General features: G+C 46.2%; 1 protein-coding gene across 10 annotated transcripts in view; it reads right to left on the bottom strand.

Annotated features, from left to right (window-relative positions):
- patj (PATJ crumbs cell polarity complex component) overlaps nt 1–20,251 on the bottom strand; it is an 89,000-nt gene that overhangs the window by 41,984 nt on the left and 26,765 nt on the right. For all 10 annotated transcript variants that reach the window (XM_080877260.1, XM_080877258.1, XM_080877262.1 and 7 more), the window contains 11 exons: nt 15,655–15,864; nt 13,976–14,032; nt 8,916–9,185; nt 8,297–8,381; nt 8,008–8,071; nt 7,416–7,493; nt 7,127–7,198; nt 6,830–7,007; nt 6,438–6,548; nt 6,201–6,260; nt 4,907–5,006 (listed from right to left, as the gene is read on the bottom strand). In XM_080877260.1, the coding sequence (XP_080733386.1) occupies nt 4,907–5,006; nt 6,201–6,260; nt 6,438–6,548; nt 6,830–7,007; nt 7,127–7,198; nt 7,416–7,493; nt 8,008–8,071; nt 8,297–8,381; nt 8,916–9,185; nt 13,976–14,032; nt 15,655–15,864 (1,285 nt within the window). The remainder of the gene's footprint in view (nt 1–4,906; nt 5,007–6,200; nt 6,261–6,437; nt 6,549–6,829; nt 7,008–7,126; nt 7,199–7,415; nt 7,494–8,007; nt 8,072–8,296; nt 8,382–8,915; nt 9,186–13,975; nt 14,033–15,654; nt 15,865–20,251) is intronic.

Genomic DNA, 20,251 nt, shown 5'->3' with positions numbered 1-20,251 from the left:
GGTGAAACATTACAGTCGAGAGAGTTTTTGTCACTGACTGAGAAACGGAGGACGACATGTCTGTCTGACTTTAACAGGACGGCGATTTATAAAACAAACATGTTTCATTTAAAAGGACGAGAAACTGTTTACTCTGGTTATAGAGCAGGATAGCCAATGGCCACTTTCTGACAGACCTCCCTACGGCCACGCAAAACACAGTCGCCCTCTGTTGGAGATGAGAAAGAATGGCTTGGGGCACTTCAGCACAAGCTACGTCCATCTCTTCTATTGTCCATCAGGTGCTCTCAGACTGGGGGTGGATCCATGTAGAATCACAGAACAGGTGGGGATAATCTTACTAATCCACGTTATTTCAATAAGATTATAGAATGGCTCTTTTTTTCATACCTGTAATCAGCACTTCCTCCCAGACTGTAAGTATCTGAGTTAAAACCGGACCCAGCCTGCGGAAAAGCGCTGCATTAAGCACAAATTTGGGGAACAACATGTCATCGTTTTGCTGTGTAACCTGTAAGAACCACAGCAGAGAGCTTTGAAACTGATGACGACGGTCAGCTGGATAGGGACGAATCTGCAGGAGGAGACGCAACGCCAGACACATCATGGACACGGCCGCTGAGCATCCCTCCCGTTATTACTCCTGGGTGGAGGAAAACTGGATTTTCAGGAGGAGTTTTTAACCGATCAAACTGCCACAGCGCTGATCAGACCACAGATCAATGATTTAAATCTGACCTGTTAATTCTCTGTTAAATCACCTCGATCACCAGGTGTGTGACTTTTAATCCTGCATTTACCCCCTTCATCCCCGTTTAACCTTTAAATCCTCCTCACAGAGCTGTCAATCATCCATCAGAGAGCGCCTCTTCACAACATACTGCAGTTTCTTTACAAGATTAAACGGCACACACACCTGACTGTGTTCTACCTGCAGAATAATGTGCTATGATGCAGCACAGGCGGAAGCTGCAGATATCTCCTGTTTTCTTTATTCAGCCTCTCATGCACAAGCTAAAAGCTGAGGACACAGGTTACAACATTCACACAACTGATTTCAGCCAAGCATAACATTACTAAAATGTTTGATGCCATTTTTTTAGATAATAAAATTATGCGTTTAAATGCTTTTCATTAATTAGGTTGCTAAATGCATTCTCTTGAATTGAATTAACATGTTCACAGCCCGATACACAAACTGTGTGTTTTACTAGGGGCGTGGCCTCTAACTGACAGGTGGATGGTGATACAGGTGGATGCTAGCTTCACCTTTACTAGACCTCTGCACCATGTTTGTGCTGTTGGAGCCTTTTGGAGCATTTTAATGGTGTTATCTAACCAATGACAAAGCTGCTGGGAGGTTACTGTACTAACACACCTTCAAAGAAGGCGACGTTTGGGTGCACAATAAGATTTAAGGATTTTGATTGGATGTTAACGAGCGCTGATTAGCAGGTATCTGTGTCTGTGAATGCAACTTCAACACATAAAAATGGGATCTTACAAACCAATGAATCAACAACGTCATTTATACAGTGTTTAGCTAATTTTGTACACAAGTCTGTGTGCACACACGAACTGTTCACGATTAACCAAATGTCAAGTCTGTTCTCCATCCCGACCAGTCACCAAGATTTAAAGGCTTATATAGACAACTGTGCTTTTCCTGTTGATGGAGTAAGCTTTCATTTAAAGCAGGCCCGTAAGTAAGATGCAAACAGGAGCTGGTTTTGGTAACAGTGGTGATTTATTTTCGTCTGCATCGACACAATCAGTCTACCATCAGATATCGCAGCAGACACATGATTCATGGAGTTTTTTAGCTCCACGATGACGTGCTTTGACCCTGACGCTGTACAGTAAAACCAATCTACTCAGAGGCTGCAGAGATGAAGGCTATTTGCTCGGCTGCTCGTTCTGCTGCGAGACAAACAACCTGAAACAGCATGTGGAATTGATCTGAATCATTCATTACTGTTGCAGCAGCCAATATAATGTTTCACCAAGAATATAAATAAGACAACAAGCCGAGAGAGAAGAGCAGGCAGCGGCGTGGCCCGAGAGAAAAGCACCACCAATTCATCATTCCTTCCATCCCTGCTCATGTAAGCTTTATTGTATTTGTGTCTGACTCTTATGAGACTGCAGTGAAAAAGCTCAGATTCACCAGAAACCCAGTGCTCTGCCCAAACTTTGCCCTCGCACTCGAGTGTTTCAGACATTTCTGTTTGCCACAACTAATATACAAATCAGACAGCTGGCACAAAGCTTGACAACAGGCCGTAAAATTTGCACTTGGCACAAACCTCTGGACAGACGTTGTCTCCCAAGCCAAACATGAAACATTTGGCAGTTTCATTCTGTCAGATTATCACCATCAAACTGAAAACACATGTCATTGGAGGCTGATGCTGTTTCCCCATTAACAGGACCGGTCTGTCCATCCTGAAAAACAAAGTGGTACCAGGCATTGGCTATCCCAGGTCCAAGCTAAAGTAAGCCTCAGCTGTCCTACACAGGCAAGGGTAAAATCTGGAGACACCTAGCCTGACTAGTCCCAAAGATAAGGCTCAGGCCTAGGAGAACAGGTTAAAGGTCAGAAAGACTGAACCAAACCGTCCTAGATTCCAGGATAGAGACCAATGGGATACAGCTGCACCAAGAATTTATACCAGTGACCAAGAGAAGTGCGCCTAAAGAGGAAAGGGGTGAGTGTTTATTACCCTAAGACTGAGCTTTAGTGACCACAGAGGCCTGGATAAAGACCATGAGCTTCTTTCAAGTTCACGCTAAAAGAAAGTTACTCGACCCAGGATGAAAGTCAGACATGGAGAACTGGACCAGCATCCAGGCTAAAGATCAGCAAAGACCGAACTTCCGGTCCCAGAGTCCCAGACCAAGATCCAGGACTCATGCCAGACCATCCAAGATTTTTGACTTCAGATGAGAGGAACTGAGTTATTTTGTTTAACAGTCAGCAGACTGAGCTCTTCCTCAGCTTTACCAGTTAAGGAAGGTTAAGGAACATAACGTTCTCCAGGTTCAAACCAGTTCATCATTCCACAGACAAGAAACGCACGAGTCTGAGGACACGCTAAAAGTATGAGCTTTGCTTTGGTTCACGCCAAAGACCCTGAAGATGAAGCTGATGGAAACTTTGGTTTGTGTTTGTTTTTAAAGGTAATTTTATTGAGTCTATTCAGTCCAATTACAGAAACTTTATTAATATATAAAACTTAACCTGCATTTAACCTCTGACACAAACAACATCAATTCATTTATACATCATTTTTCTTTAAACAAGACGTTCTGTGTCATTCATTGAAAGATTTTACTTGCAGAATTTTAGTGTCCAGTTTAGTGTTTCAAGATAAAGATATACTCAGACTTCCAAAATGAAGACAGGCTTTAAAAGGACAGTTGAAGTCTAGAGGAAACAGCTTTGACCAAAAAAGCTAATCCACCCTAATCCCAGATGAGATGCCAGCTCAGAAAACCCAAATGCCATTAAAACCAGAGGTCAGAATGAAAAAGCCGACAGCCCCGTCCGCCCGCCTGCTTCAGACGTAGCAAACCAAACGTACCCAAACCAAAGCGAGGCAAAGACAGCAGAAACCCAGAGAGAGAAAGACCGAGAGGAACTGAGAGCAACAAAAATCACAACAAAAGCATCCAGCGTGTGCTGAAATACGTCACGAACGGGACTGAGGGCCTGCCGGTTCATACATGGCCTGCAAAAACAGAAACACAAACACACACACACACACACACAAACAGTGAGATACTGATGTACGTTTACTGAGACAAAAATGAAAACAGACTCAAAAACAGGCTTTCAAATAATTAGTGCCGCAGATCACAGGAAGTAAATTAACATGATCCAAAATGAGACCCAATGCGGTTCAGCAAGAAAAACTACACAATGTGAAATATTCTGTGAGTTAACGTGAGATAAAACAAGTCCAGATTAACTGAGATGTTCAGATATTTGCTGTAATCTCAGTTTTGTTGGAACACATGACACAGACATTCAGACACAGATCCTTGAAAGGAAATCGAGGAGATGATCTGAGATGAAATGAAGCCCGTCAGATATTCAGTGACAGCTGCAGAAACAGATTCTCTGGTAATCGTTCTTCAGACAGACGTGACCTGATTGAGATGAAGCTAAGAGCGTGATGAGTTCCTGCTTCAGCTTTTACCTGAACCTGTTCAGACGCGTGCACGCAGCTAAATCCTCTGCTTCATTGCACTGCTGCTGAAGTGCCTTTGAGCAAACAAGTGGCAGGCAGGACGTAAGCGATCAAACCTTTCTCTGGCTGTGACACTCTGACGATAGAGGGAAGTTACCAGGCCTGACCATGCCCCAGCAGTTCCTCTGAGACCCAAGTCCACACAGCATCACGCACAGAGTTCACCCCTTACCTCCCCCTCCCCCCAGCCATAGCTCTGTGGTCACATGCTGCCGCTGGCTGATTGGCTGATCTGAGACTGCAAAAGCTCAAAAAATATGACAAATTCGGTGAGAACACAGATGATTGGGCTTTGACCGGCCACCCAAGGTCAGGTAGTGTGAGCCCTCCAGCACAGGCTGCAGGTGTGCTTGTGTATACAGAGGGTTACCTGTGTGTGTTCAGTGTTATGAAGGCAGTACAACTGCAGACCTAACCTGCTACAGAGGACAGACATGAAATAACTGCCTGCTGACCAATCAGAAGTCTGAAAGATCCCAGTGAGCATTAATGAGAAATATAGCTCATGATAAACATCCATCTTTAGGAGTGGTTGTAGTTTCCACCCAGTCTTCCCATAATGCCGACAGGAACTACGTATTTCTCCAAAGCATAGAAAATAAAGACGACTTTTAACCACATCACTGTAACAGATTCTGCTGTGTGTTACTGACCTTTGGCCTCCTCCAAGTCAGAGTTTAGCTCCTTGTCTGAGTAGCTGGGAGGCCTGTAGGGTGGGGGCTGTCTCGGGGGGGGCAGCACTACCTCTGATTTCTGCAAACAAACACATTTATTCATAAAAACATGGACTCTGTTGACTTCCAGTCAGACTATAGACCATAAGTGTGCAGACGGTTGTGCACGAGCCTCGGGCTGTGTGAGATAGGAGCCTGGAACACACTGAAACCTGGTAAAACTAAATGGCAGCTGTGAGCAAGAAACAATCAGCACCACCACCAATATGACCTCCAACCTTTAGGCTCCGTGCTGCACGGCTCAGTTTAAACTCTGATCTAAGCCCTGCTTGGTCATCTGTAGTAACTGTAGAGGTCGCCTGCAGCGTGTAAAGTCAAACTACTACCACAGCAGACTTTGTGTTGTATAATTCAGTTTTTGTTTTTTCCAGTTTGTCTTTCTCGTGCAGTTTCTGCTGTCGTTTCCTGTATCAGACTTTTGGAGGCTACACTGCCATTAACAAAGAAACACCGGAAGCTCTGAGGACTCGCGTGACTGCATAGCACAATCCTGCGTCGATCACTCCATCATGACGTCTGTCTCAGAGCTCTGTCTTATTTCATTCTTTTTATATTTATTAATCAGGCTGCCAGCTTTATTATGGATTCTTTATACTGTCCATCTGTCTCAAAGGCGTTAGATAAAGACTGGAGTATGATGGTGAGTGTGGTTTAAGCATGGCTGAAGCTGAGACTTTGACGTCCTCTCACACTGATCCTCAGACCAGGACCGTGCCCTGTGTGGACGCAGCGCCCGGCTGCAGCTTGAGGACAAACACCATCAAACATCAGATCTTGTTTCACACTGAAAGAGCCGATCATTTTGTTTCGTTAGCCCACGTCAGTAAGATGTTTTTATTTTGTCCCATTCTAAGCTGTTTTATGGGATCATAATCAGCTGCTCTCACAGTGTTTTGTTGCATTTCTTACTTATTAAACTCGTCTCTGTTGTTTCTGTCATGTTGTAAATGATTATGTTACAGCTCATGTCGTCTTCAGCTGCTCTAAGATGGATTTTCCAAATCCTGGGAAAAATAAATTCAGTCTCATCTTATCTGAGTCTCCACAGGCAGCAGATCTAATCTGTTAAATGTGATTTCTGAGCTCCGGAATGACATGCCGCTGTTTGTGCAGAGGCTGTGTCGCCCTCTGCTGGTCTCTGTTGAGCTGTGCAGGCATCTCACAGACATACATTTCTGTGTGTCCTCGTTAATACAGAGTGTGGAGCTCTTACCGGAGACTCCATCCTCTTTGTTTGGGATCTGCTGATGGTTGAAGCTGTCAGAGACATGGGCTGAAACACACATACACACACAATTAAACACACAGAAACTCGAAGAATCAAACAGTTTGGACTGTTTGACGTGTATGAGACAGAAACCTCTGTCTATGCTCAGTTAGCAAAAGTTGATAGCTTAGAACTTCATACAGATTTGTGTGTGTGTGTGTGTGTGTGTGTGTGTGTGTGTACCCGTGGAGTCGCTGTCAGGCTCTGGACGATGAAGACAACGGGGCTCGGGGCAGATTTGATCGTGTTGACCGCCTCCTCGTGACTGGCAGCTCGCAAGTCAACACCTGACACCTTTATACACGCACGCACACACGCACGCACACGGAGTTGAAGGTCAGACATTATGAAAATGTTAATCATAAAACTGTTTTTACTTATAAAGTCTTTTCCTTCATAAAGGGGTCGCTCTGAAAGATTCAGTCTCAGGCTGTGTGTAAACTATGGATGTAGCGCACGTGTGTGTGTGTGTGTGTGTGTGTGTGTGTGTGTGTGTGTGTGTGTGTGTGTGTGTGTGTGTGTGTGTGTGCGCGCTTGTATGTGTATAGAGACCCAGGAATTAGACAAGGCCCTACCTCCAGGATCTTGTCCCCGGTCTTCAGACAGTGGGTGTTGGCGGCGGGGCTGTTGGGTAAAACCTGCTTGATGAAGATTCCCTTCAGTTCCTCTCCATTCCTCAGTCGCTTGATGACATGGCGACCTCCAACAATGCTCAGACCCAGAGACTGACCCTCCTCAGGCCACACCTCCACCCTGCACAACAGCGAGGGTGGAAGTTTGAATAATGTACCAGTCTCTCTGGGTCACCTGACCTGTACACAGTCTCCTGGGATATCATAATGTACCTGTGTGTGTGTGGGTGTGTGTGTTACCTGCGGGGCGGTCCCCAGTGGCTGAAGGCAGGTGTTTCCTGTCCTTCCCCCTCCTCTCTTTCAGGCAAGTCACTGTGAACACAGACCCACAGTCAAACACTACTTTTTGAAAGAAAGAAAACCTGAGCCTGAAAATCAGGAACAGGTGAGATGCTGGGCCACAGACACACAGACACAACTTTAACCACATAAAGCAGCGTTGATTCTAAACAGAAATGCACCCACACTTGAGGCATCTACCTGTTTACATCTGTGTTCAAACCAGCAGAACGTGAAGCAGCTGTCCTACCTGTGGCCACTGATTGGCAGAGAGGATCCCCCCTGGCTCCGCCTCTTCCTCTTCGCAGTATCAATCCTCCTGACAGACCTCCAGGGGAAGAAAAACACAGACAGGAAGTTTCTGTGATTAAACTCTGAGGCTGGTTTGTGACCACAATGATCCAGATTAATCTAACGAGGCTGAGAGTGAGCGCCGGGTGCCCGCTGACCATATGTTATTAAAAACAGCAGGAAACAGTTGACTCATGGAGAAATCAGACTGCAGTTAGAGTGTGAGAGCAGCAGAGGGTGCCACAGCACTGTGACGGGACGTAAGAGGAGCTGATGGAGGAGGAAATTAGTGTGTGTGAGGTCTAAGCTTGTGAGCTGCGAACAGTTAGCAGGTTTCAGCACTGTGGGCAACTTTAACCTGGCAGGGAAGAGGACACCAGACGTTACTTGGGGCATGATTGAAGCTTCTGTTTCCAGAAAATTCGGCCTCTCTTAGCAGATACGGCTGTTTAAACACGACATACAGCACGATAGCAGACCTCTGACTCTCTGAGCGAGTGTGTATGAGGAGGAAGAGTGACGGCGAGCGTGAAGGTGCAGCAGGAACTCACTCTGTGTCAGTGTCCGTGAGAGTCAGCTCAGAGTCTGCTTCGCTGTCTCTGGAGTCCGGAAGACCTGAAACACACACAAACATCTGTACTGCTATCACTGTGAGGACCTCATCCTCATCCTTCACCATGAACTGCAGAACCGCTGACCCTGATCTAGGTGGATTTTCTTTAAATGACATCCTGTTCCTATTCACCAGGTCATGAGATGGAAAAAAAAAAAAAGAGAGATCATGGATCTCGAGTCTAAATTATCTTAAACATGATTTAGACTCGTGCGCTCCCCTCTCACCCAGAATCAGCTTTCCCACAGACACAATGCTTTCATGGTCCGATCTCTGCAGGTCTTCCTCCTCCTGCATCTCTCTGCTCCAGGCCTGAGGACAAAAATCACCAAATAACTACAAATACATACAGAAGCAGAATGTCACGACTTTTGTTCTGACCTTCATCCGGTCACGCAGAAATCAGCCTTTAGAAAACACACGAATGTTAAACTGCTGAACTTTTCCCATTAAAAACATGCTGGAAATATTAATACCCAAAAATGAACAGTATGAAAGAAAATGGAGATAAGGTGTGTCTGAGCCTAAAACCACCTGAGTGCAGGTGGAGTCAGGAGAGCGTATGGTTCTCCAGCTCTTTCCCCTGTAAAAACAGTGCTTCTCAACCCGCCGTACCGCCAACGGGCAGTTCGGACACGTCAGCTCAATCGAGTTGTGCTTTAGAACAGTTTCTGGGGGTTTTGGGGCGTCGCTGCAGAGGCAGCACCACCCCCGGTCACGGAAACATGGGGGACCGTAGGCAGGGTAATGAGTTCTCGCCAATACCTCGCCACTCGCAGCCGTTCACTTCATGTTTTGTGTGAGCGAGTCAACGTCAATGAAACTTCCCCTTGCTCGTCAACTCACCTCATCTGCCCCCCCAGCTCGGGTAAGGGAGGCCAACTTCCACTCTTCCCAAGATGGTGGGGGTTTCCTGGGGGCGGGGCTCACGCTGTCCTCCGGCTCTACCTCCTCTTCATCAACACCCATCTCCCTGAATTCCTCCTCTGGCCGGAGGTCAGAGGTCAGAGAGGAGGTGGCGTAGCGAGGGAGAGCATCCAGGATCAGCTCTGGCTCCTCCTCCTCTTCCTCCTCCAGATGAAGGCTCTGTGGAAGGATGGCGGCCTCGCTGAAACCCTAAAACACAGACGGCAGCATTCAGAGACGAAGCTCCAGAGGAGCGACCGCGTAATTAAGACAGAAATGACGACAGGAAGTCCAGCAGCTTCAAACTTCACCAGTGAGCTCAGGTTCACCATGTCTGAAGAATGTTCAGCCTCCAACGTGTCATGAGATGCATCGATAAACACACAGAGACATTTTTCACCTGGCAGCAGTGCAGAGACGTAATCAAATGCAATTGACTAAACAGTGTCATTAGCCATTTGCTCTGATTGGCTGTATTTCTGTCTGCTTGCGTTAGACGTGATTTTTATCATTCCTGTAAGCACTCAGCTTTGTTGGCCATTTGCCTTTAAAAACATAGATTTGAATCTGAAAGGACTTTCTGGTTTCTCAGCTCGTTTCTGCTCTTTAATGGTTTCTTGTTTCTCACACCTGCTCAGAGGACAGGTGTGAGAAATAATGAAACACTCACAGCCGAGATGACTCCCGTGTCTGTGGAAAACAAACAAGATGACTCAATTTGGATTTCTGGAGGTCGTGAAGGACAAAAGGAGGCAGAAATCAGAATCCATCATGGTTCCCAGTGTTTCATGTGAAAGTGTGAGAGTGTCTCTGCAGCTCGCACTAAATCTAAAACTCGCCTGACTTTGGACATTAGCCTTCATCTCCAACTCCCCAAAGAGCCTCCTCAGCAGATACTGAGGGGATATCCTGTTCTTAACATTACGATGCAGACATTAGCCCGCGCCGGGAAATATTAATGACAACACTTAGGCTAATTTCCATCGACGAAGCCTCATCGTCAAGGACTCTGCTCCTCTTCTTTTAATTTGGGCCCGGGAAGCCGGCCCATCACGGCGTATAATGGAGGTGAGGAGTAGACGGCGGCAGTGGCAGAGAGCTCATAATGCTAACAGGATGTTCTGCAGACTGATGTGTATTGGCCGTGACTGCCTGGCCTCATATTCATAAGATTTAAAGACGCTGTCATTTAATGTCTCTGCCATTAGACGATGAGGACGGAGCATCGGAGCATCGCTGCAGCGCTGCGGTTCACGTGAGGATCCTCAACGACTGTCTTCACCGCCTCGCTGCAGCGACTGCAGAGTCACATGACTACATGACAATCCTCACAGGAAAGAAAAAAAAACAAAAAAAAAACAAAAAAAAAAAAAAAAAAAAAAAACTGCATCACTCCCACAGGAAACTCCACCAACAGCCATGTTTCTGCTGTGTGACAGAAACAAAGGTCAGAGGTCGCACCTAGGCTTACAGTCTTTAATGATCCTCCTTCTGCAGCTGAAACAACCACAGCTGCAGTTCCCCTGACGTCCAGCAGAGGCAGTAGTGAGTCACTCCACATAGACTCCCATGTTTCCCTCCTCTTCATAACTGTGCAGGGGACGTTTTAGCTTTCTTGGGGCGTGGCCTCTGTGACTGACAGGTGGATGGAGACACAGGTGGCTGTAGCTGCTAGCTGTCTGCTAGCGTCACGTGAACTGGACCTCTGGACTGTCAAAATGACATAATCTGACCAATAACATGGCCGCTGTAAGGTTACTGTACTAACAGACCTTCAAACCTCACACAGCAGAGGAATTTAACCGGAAGTCCTGTAGACAAATCAAAGACTGACAGGCTTCAGTTTTAAACCCAGAGCTTCTGAAGCTACTGCTGAAACGTTCAGAAATCCATTTGGCCAAAGTGGGCAGTAATCAGATTACTGCAGTGGAGACACTAAGCAGCGTGGTTTTACAGCCTTCTCAGTAAAATAAAGTGAAGCAGCAGTAAACTGGGTCTTGAGTGTCCTCTGGGTTCCTCCGGCTCGCTTTCTGTCGTACGCAGGCTTCAGCCAGATGAACGCGCCGTGGCAGCTCTTTATCTGCACAAACAGGAGCAGAATGAAGTGAAACGACGGCAGTAGCTCGTTCTTGCACACCTGACCTCTAAAAGTTAACGAGGCGTGGGCGTGTAACGGGGTCTCTCTCTGGTCAGTGTGACAGAGAAGGATCCGGCAGCAAAGTGTAAGTGCCCACCCGGCCGTCTTTATGGAAACCCATCAGAGACCTGTGGGCTGTGAAAAAACCTCTTCAGCCAAATGGGCTGCATATAAAAGAGGAAATAAAACAGCGGCGCAGAGGACGGCGACGGCACAGGACACGAAGAAGAGCAGAACTCAGCAGAAATGGCAGAACAAAGACGAGCTCAGCGGGCTGATGCTTCACAGACACGTGTGCAGATATCAGAGGCTTCTGCTTTTCTTCAGCAAATCACAACCACCTGCTCAGGTACGGAGCAGTGACACGACAAATGCTCCGAAAATGAATCCACATGTTGCTAAACACACAAATCAGCAACTATAATTGGACGCCTACCCGCAAAGGTCAGCAGTTCGATTCCCGGCTCCCCCATCATACTGCACGTGCGTGTGTGGATGCGTGCACGTGTGTGTGTGTATGCATGTGTGTATGCATGTGTGTGTGTGTGTGTGTGTGTGTGTGTGTGTGTGTGTGTGTGTGTGACTGAATGAGGTTTGCAGTAAAAAGCGTGATACATGTATTAGTCCGTTTGACATGCATTAAAATGTATTTGATGGTGCTTCTGTAATTATTTATTTAAAGGTTGAACTCAGTCATCAATTTCTGTGTTTACTCATGAACACAGTCCCCTCTGTTTATTTTCTTAATCCTTTTCTCAAGTTGTACATTAATTTTTGGAAGATTTTTCCCAAACTTTTTTCTGTGCTTCTACTCAGCAAAGACTGACTGAAAAAGAAATTCACACTTTTGTTTTTAATATTTCACGTGTGTGAGGGTTCATTCATTTATTCACTGGATTATTTATTACTTTATTTGATTTTGACAGCTGCGATCATAATGATGTCACACTGTGATGTCACAAACTGCAGACAAAAAAACGTAACAACGTCTCAGTTTCTGTAAAAATTTCTGTCCATAAGTATCTGTGCAAAGACAAACAGCTTGTATTCTTCTCTGTCTGCAGTATTAGTGAGTCGTAATACTGCAGTACTACGTGTACAGATGCTGGAGGACCAGAGTGTCCTCAGAGTACCCCCCTCCACCCCTCCACTTAAGAGAGATGCTGCTGCTGGTTGAGCTGATGGAGCACTTTATACCATTCAACCATCCCGCTGAGTCAGCAGCTTCACATAGAGAGGAGGGAGAGGAGGGTGAAGGAAGGTGAAAGAGAGGAGAGGAGGAGGAGATGAAAGAGCAGCAAGAGAGAGAGAGAAAGAGAGAGAGAGAAAGATGTGGAGGAGATGATAGAGGAGAGGGGAGCATGGAGGTGAAGGCACAAGAGTGAAGAGCAGTGAGATGGAAGAAAGCAGGAAGAGGGAAGATGACGTCATGGCGGGTTATCAGCGCTGATGTCGAGCTCTCGGCTCGTTTCATGGACAGCTGAGCTCATGTACAAGGAGGAAGGTGCAGAAACATGACGGCCATTAAACATCCAAATGAAATCTGAGGAAAGAGAATCTCACTTTCTGTTGGCCCGACTCACTGCTCCCAGCATGCACTGGGCTGATGACACGCTCATTTTTATAAGTGTAAGGACCAAAGTCCTGTACTCTTTGCTCCCAGTTTCAGAGATGTTTTCAGCACATTTCACCACAGGAACGACCTCATAGCAGATTTTCCATCTTATTTGGATCCGATATGGAACCAGCCTCCGCACGTTCTGCTCACTGCAGAACGTCTGCACCTGTTTCTGATATTTAATAAAACTGCTTCATGGCTGAATGTTTCTGCTTTACAGACTTTATTATTTATCTGAGCAGCGCCTGTTAAATCTGCAGATTTCTGACTGTGATCAGAACATGCCAGTAAAATCTCATGATTTTTGAATGGAGTTTGGTGTAAAGTCCTGCAGCTGCTGCATCAGTGGCTGGTTTCAAGTGAGGTTCCTGCCCCCACCTTACACTTCATCTCAGAATATACTACTTTAAAGAAGTGAGTGTCCTGCGCACTCTGGTAACCAAATTTAAAAGCTCCTGATCAGAAATAATCAAAAAAAGGATCTTTTAAATTCAAACTCACTCCACTCAGTCTGAACAGAGCAGCCATTTCTCTTCATCCCCGTCACGCTCTACATATTTATTTACATTCATTCGGCCCTCGATTCATCTTTCTTTATGGTCAGATGCTCTGGCAGCGCCGTTCATCTGGTATCCAGACTAATAAAGCAAACTGAAGTGAAAGGAGAGCAGGAAGAAGAGATTAAGACAGAAAGATTTCCATTTGGAAGATGAACACAGATGGAGGGAGCAGAGCAGCGAGGGAGGAGGTGAGCGATGCGACGGGGGACAAAATCTTAATGTCCAATTAGTCTGGACAGATTAACGTTTCTAACAGAGACAGTCAGAGCCCACTTTATTAGGTACACCTGTAAAATCCATCACAGATCAAACTGTACAACCTTTATACTGAAACTATCTGCACTTTTCTTGTTCCCACGGCGTGCGTTCACGTGAAACGCGTTTCTAATTCAAAACGTACACACACACACACACACACACACACACACACACACACCTGTTTAATGCCTTCATTCAGAGCAGGAAACTCAGTGAGGTCACAAAGGCAGCAAGGGTTCAAGTAAAAAGGAAGCAAGTGAGGAGTCCAACTGTGTGCTTCACCATCATCAGAATCCAAACCATGAGAGCAAGATAAAGGACAGAACAGCCTTAGAGAGAGCTCAACAGCAAGAATATCCTCACATCACTGAGGATATGAATGCCCTCCATCGCTATTAGCATCGTGTGTGTGTGTCTGTGTGTGTACCTTCGCCACAGGTAGTGATGTGCTGCTGTCCTCTCTCCTCCTCTCTGGTGCCTCCACCTACACAAACATGCAGATCAGAGTGAAGTCAGGTCCATCCACAGAGGAAGACTACAGAAGAGTGTGGAGGCATGAAGGTTCACCACAACTGCACGGTGCTCTCCCAGCGGGAGGCAGAGGTAAGATTTCAGCAGGTAAGAGTCCACTGCAGTTCATTCATGTGATGCAGACAGAAGGGGTTCTTTTCATTTACTCTCGCAGCTCTGACATCGCTGCAGAATCACTTTCCCAGTGATGGGATTATATTTGCTGGTGGATGAACAAACACTGGAAGCGGTTGATTTATGCGTTCAGGCATAAAACACCTTCAAACCTCGGACCTACCAGTCTGAACCAAAAACCAGGAAATCTGGGTCCACCACCATCATCAAGTTTGCTGACGACACCGTCGTGGTGGGCCTGATCTCTGATAACAACGAGACGGCCTACCTGAAGGAGATTAGGAATCTGGAGAACTGGTGCCAGAGGAACAACCTCCTTCTAAACGTCAGTAAGACAAAGGAGCTGATAGTGGACTTCAGCACTAAGCAGGAGAGGAACTACCAGACCCCCGTCATCAACGAGTGCCCAGTGGAGAGAGTGGACAGCTTCAAATACCTCGGAGTTCACATCACGCAGGACCTGTCATGGTCCTGTCACATCAACACCGTGGTGAAAAAGGCCCGACAGCGTCTCTACCACCTCAGACGCTTGAGAGACTTCCAACTGCCCTCCAAGGTGCTCAGGAACTTTTACTCGTGCACCATAGAGAGCATCCTGACGGGAAACATCTTAACCTGGTTCGGGAACAGCACCATGCAGGACAGACGAGCTCTACAGAGGGTTGTGCGGTCAGCTGAGCGCACCATCCGCTCCGAGCTCCCTGACCTGCACTCAATCTACAGCAGGCGGTGCTGGACCAAGGCCAGGAAGATCGTGAAGGACCTCAGCCATCCCAACAACAGACTGTTCTCTCTGTTGAGGTCAGGAAAGCGATTCCGCTCCCTGAAGACCAACACAGAGAGACTGAGGAGGAGCTTCTTCCTGCAGGCGATACGGTCTCTCAATCACACCACCACACAGTACTGACCCACACATATGGTTCTTACACACACTGGACATTCTGGACTTTGGTTTTGCACAACACTGGTCACTATATTCTTCATTTCCGGTTAATACTTGTACAGCTGCTGTTATTGTGTATATATTTATATTTCTTCATACATTCTTATATAGTTCTATATTGTGTATTTTGTTGTACAGTTATTTTATTTTCAACTTTAATTTATATATTTATCTTTATCTTATTCTTCCCAGTTAAATTTACCCTTCATTCTAATTTGTGTTGTACAGTTATTTCATTTTTAACCTTAATTTATATTCTATTCCTTCCTAGTTAAATTTACCCTTTTTAATTTTTCATATTTATCTTATTCATAGCCTTTTCCTTTTTTGTTTTCTTTAGGTCACGAGCAGTTGTCCAAGCATTTCACTACATATCGTACTGTGTATGACTGTGTACGTGACAAATAAAATTTGAATTTGAATTTGAATTTCCATGTTAGTCACCTGCTCAGCCAGGTGAGCAGGTGACTAACCTGCCAAAGGTTAGTTCAGGGGTCAGGGTTACGTTTTGGACTTACCACCAGAGGCTTCCGGATTCCTAGGCAGACCGTACCAGGCGGAGCACACTTGAGAACCTCGACAGCCTCGGCCAGACTGAGCATGTCCAGCTGGGTGCGGTTGACTGACACAAGCTGGTCTCCAGGGAGCAAACCACCGTGGAGCTCCGCTGAACCGCCAGGTACCAGAGACCGGATCACCATCACACATCTGCCGGGGTCCAGCGGGTCCTGCGAGCCAGAGAGGAAAAACGTTAAAGCAGAACACCAAATTTTACCTCCTGTAGTCTGATGCTACAGTCAGGACTGGGCGGATGCCATTGCCCCCAACGAGGGTCGATTTGTCGTTTTAATCACATAAAATGGAAATATTAGCCCCTCCCCTGGAATAATTACACTTGAAATGACCTTGTGTTTGAGTGATCTACAACTGCTCGCCAATTTTACAAAAAAGGTTTAAAAACAACACAATTTTATCTTTTTTAACATTAACATTAAAAAGATACTTTCCTTGGTGGTCTACGCCCCATAGTTTGAGAACCACTGTGAATGAACAGGTGGGGATAACATTAATAATTAGTAATAATAATCAATGATCAGGAGGAGCTGCCTGAAACACGTGCAGGTGGACCAACAAACTTTTGTCCGGCAGAAATGCCAACTTTAAGGAACCTGGGAGATCGGAACATTGTGGTTTGGAAAGTTGAAAACATCCATCTTTCCAAACCGAAAACAGCAAAAAGACAGAAATGCTCAAATCTTCAAAGCTTCAAAAGAAAACCACAAAAGGTGGCGAGTCCACTCACCTCCTCCTCACCTCCTAAGACTACCCGACCTGTATGAGAACCTTCACGGACTCTTTTGTGTCTATGTTTGGTATACCGAGGCCATTAGAGCGGCTCCCAGTTTTAGTTTCAGCAAGTTTAAAACCAAGAGCCTCATCCACTGAGTTGGAAATCTTTAACCAACTCTCAGCCCAGCATGACCGACCCCAGATCAGCCGAGCTCATATTTCACACAGAGTCGAGGGAAGTGGGACAACGACCATTACAGATCATCCTGTCTGTTTCATCACTCTCACAGGGAAGAGCGAAGAAGACAGACCGCCATCATCATCACCACCATCACCACCACAGAGGACAGGCAGGGGGAGCCAGAGACCAGAGAAATAACAGCAAACACATTCACACAAACACACAGACGTGAGGAAGACGAGGCTAAGGACGTTCAGCGACTGATGAAGACGAGACCACAAGAGTCTGCGGACGTTAAAACCAGACTGAACTCATTCAAAGACCCTGAGGAGCAGTTCGTCTTCTCAGAACAGCTGACCTGCTTCCTGTTTCACACCAATACAGAAAGAAAAAGCAAAGATGAGGCAAAGAAAATAACCAAGAAATTAAAACTCAGGGTGGGGGGGGTCAAAAGTTTAAGAGGTAGGGTACACATAGATACGTCGGCAGTCTGTCCAAGCACGCAGACGTGACAAATATCTGCCACGACGCTGAAAATCTGTTTTTCTTTCTCTGAATCTAAATTTCATGTAAAATATCCATCCATCCCTGTTTGGGCCGAGTGTCAGCACTCTGAGAGAATTAATCTGAGCATTTGGTTTGTGATGGTCGCTGCTGAGGGCAGCAGTAAATAAGCAGCTTTTATCCTGCTCATGTTATTAGTCATGTGCTGTAAAAAAAAAAAAAAGATTTTCCTTTTCTAAAATTAACCCTCGAACCTTAAACGAAGCCGCATGCTCTACAGCTATCTAAGAAATTAAGGCTTTGCTGCATGTTTACTGACACGACTCTGAGGTTATTGTTGTCTTTAAATTCTTTCATCTTATAATCAGATAAAAACTTCTGGTGCACAGTGTGCTGTACATCTCCACAGGTCAGCCAGGAAGAAATAAGAAGCACGTTATACATTTTCTTTATTTGACCTGTAATTTGTCTCAGGACACTCATTTTCTCCTCAGCCTTGTAAACACTTCACCCACAGTGAGTGACGCGACTAATTAATACCATCGTTGCCCATCTGAAGTGTGACAGAACATGTGGTCTGCAGGCGATTACCTCCTCCTCCGCCGGCGCTGCTCTCTGCTCAGAGTTTTAACCAGAGTGACTATAAGGCCGGCCAAACCCACGCTCCCCCCAGAGCCTCCCGCGCCACTCTCAAACCCTCTCCTGGTGCGAGCGGATGTGCGCGGCGTGAATTCCCCGGCGTCGAACCCCGGGCATCGCCCGCGCTGCAGTACGAGCTGCCGTGCCAAGTTTGAGGCTGCCAGAACAAAGCCAGCTATATTTTTAGACTGAACAACATGGCTACAGGTGGTGAGGAGTCAGAACTCACGTCCTCCACTCCTACAAGATCCTCCGGAAAAAGAAAGGCCGCCGCAGTCAAGAAGTGGAGGAATCAGAAAAACGTAGGAGGGGCTGGAAAAAAGAAATTAGAAGCGTTTCTGCCAGGAGTAGTGAAATGTTTCACACACAGAACAACGAGCAGGGTTTGGGTGTTTTTGGATATGTAGGTTGCAGGGCGTCTGCACAAAGTTAGACTTTTGAAGACCTTCGCGATGCCACAGAGAATCAAACTCGGGAGGTTTATTCACCAAAATAAACACGAGCCCAAATATTTTAGGAGCTCTCACTCAACTTTACATTTGTTGATTTAAAGAACATATTTCAAGACCTTTCAGCGCCTCTCATGTTTTATCATATTTCTGACTTTTAAGAACTTAATCGATACTTGCCCGAAACATTTGGACGCTCCACGTTCTCTTACTTTAACGTGGGCTTCGTTGGAAAACTGGCAGAAACCTGAACGCAGCTTTCGGCCACTCGCCCATCAGCGCTTCACGGGCATGTACAGACTCATCTTCTATCAGGCAGAAAAATTCATTTTAATTAGAAAAGATTCATCTTTGGATTCTTCAAAACAAAACGCCCTTTTGGAAACTTGAGCGTGGCAACCTCAGAAATAAAAGAGAACACAGACGTGGAGTCATCTCACAAATCAGAAGAACCACGTCCTGCACAGACTATATGAGGTTATCACCCAAACAAAGATGGGTCTTGTCATGTTTAAGAGAACATGATGAGACCCATGTTCTGTCTTATATGTTAAGAATACTGACATTAGAAAGCTGTGTGAGCACTGCAGCTGTGAAAGTGTTTCTGTTCACTGGGCGAAAACACCGGGTCTCAGCACTTCACTGCCCTCCAGCTCGCGCTGCAGCGGTTTGTGTGTGAAGGCTAGACGTGAAGTGGGACTGGCGCGAGCCGTCACAGCGCTTGTGCTGTGCTCTGGTGGGAGGAGCCTGAGGACTTAATGACAGCAGGAAGGGTGATTTTAAAACCTGTTATTAGAGGAAATTCGAACTCTGTCAGCTTGTTTTAAAGCTCGGGCGTGCCAAGTGCTTCCATACGTGTCTGGCTACAAACAGGTGAGACTCGCTTTGAGATGATGAGATGAGTTGTTTTTCTAAAAGCTGACAATAGAGCAAAGGCAGAGTTTGTCTTCGTGTGATGAACACTGTGGCGGCTTTGATTCTTCTCGTATCCTGTGACCACCAGTGCATCTGTGATCCGGCCGTGGCGCAAGGATAAAGAATCGTACCACCCTCACGCCGATGGTTTCGGACCCGAACTGAGCTCCTTCAGTCTTTGGAGAACACGTTCGTATTTGTGCCACGAAGCTGCTCGCTCTGTTTCAGAGGAAACTATGAGCCAGAATCCAGACAGACAGCAGCTCTCCTCTTATTGCCTGCGGCCATCTTTCACTCAGCTCTGACAGGCGAGAGTCGGTAACAGGAAACAGTTTGGCAGGAACACTGGGCCGACGTGCCCTTGGGCAAGAGATACAGAGAGCGGAGAGGATAGAGAGGGTGAAGGTTTGTGAGGAAGTTGATTTGTTTTATTTTGTTAAATATGATGCAGGTCAGATTGACTCTAAGGCAGAGCTCTTACTGCCGATGATTTTAAATCATATTAAAGTCAAACAGGAGAGAAACCGAAGTAACACGATGAGTCTGAGACTTCGTCATCAGGTCCTGAAAGCCCTGGCTGGACTCCGTCCTATGGACCTACAAGCTTTGTGACCCTGAGGAGAACCAGAGGCAGCCCAGAGCACAACGAGGACACGTAACAGAGATGTGATCAGGCATGAACAAAAGGACCTCTTAGGCCATCATTTTGCTTTTAAACCATCAGACTGTTTTACAGGCACGTCATTACAGTTTGTGCTCTACAACAAATTCACTGGAGAAATCCTTGGTGATGCACAAAAACATTTTCCTCCACGACTTCAAGCACTTTCACAATTTTGGGACCACAAAGCATGCTCAGCAGCCTCCTGCTCAGCCTGTAGAGCTGCTGGAATCCAGACCAAATTCTAATCTCAGTTTTCCAACAGCGAAGCGGTTACGTTCATCGTTTTACAGCAAAGACAGTGTGGAAGTTTCACTCTGCACAAACGCTGCAGCAGGAATAACGGCAACGAAACGTTGCAAACATCTGCAGGACGAGGGCCAACAAGAGCCAGAAACACGAGCGGATCACACTGTGTAGCGCACGCACACACACACACACACACACACACACACACACACACACACACACACACA

This window comes from Rhamphochromis sp. 'chilingali' (assembly GCF_963969265.1).
Source record: "Rhamphochromis sp. 'chilingali' genome assembly, chromosome: 3".
Lineage (NCBI taxonomy): Eukaryota > Metazoa > Chordata > Actinopteri > Cichliformes > Cichlidae > Rhamphochromis > Rhamphochromis sp. 'chilingali'.
This window is presented reverse-complemented; position numbering and strand designations above follow the sequence as displayed.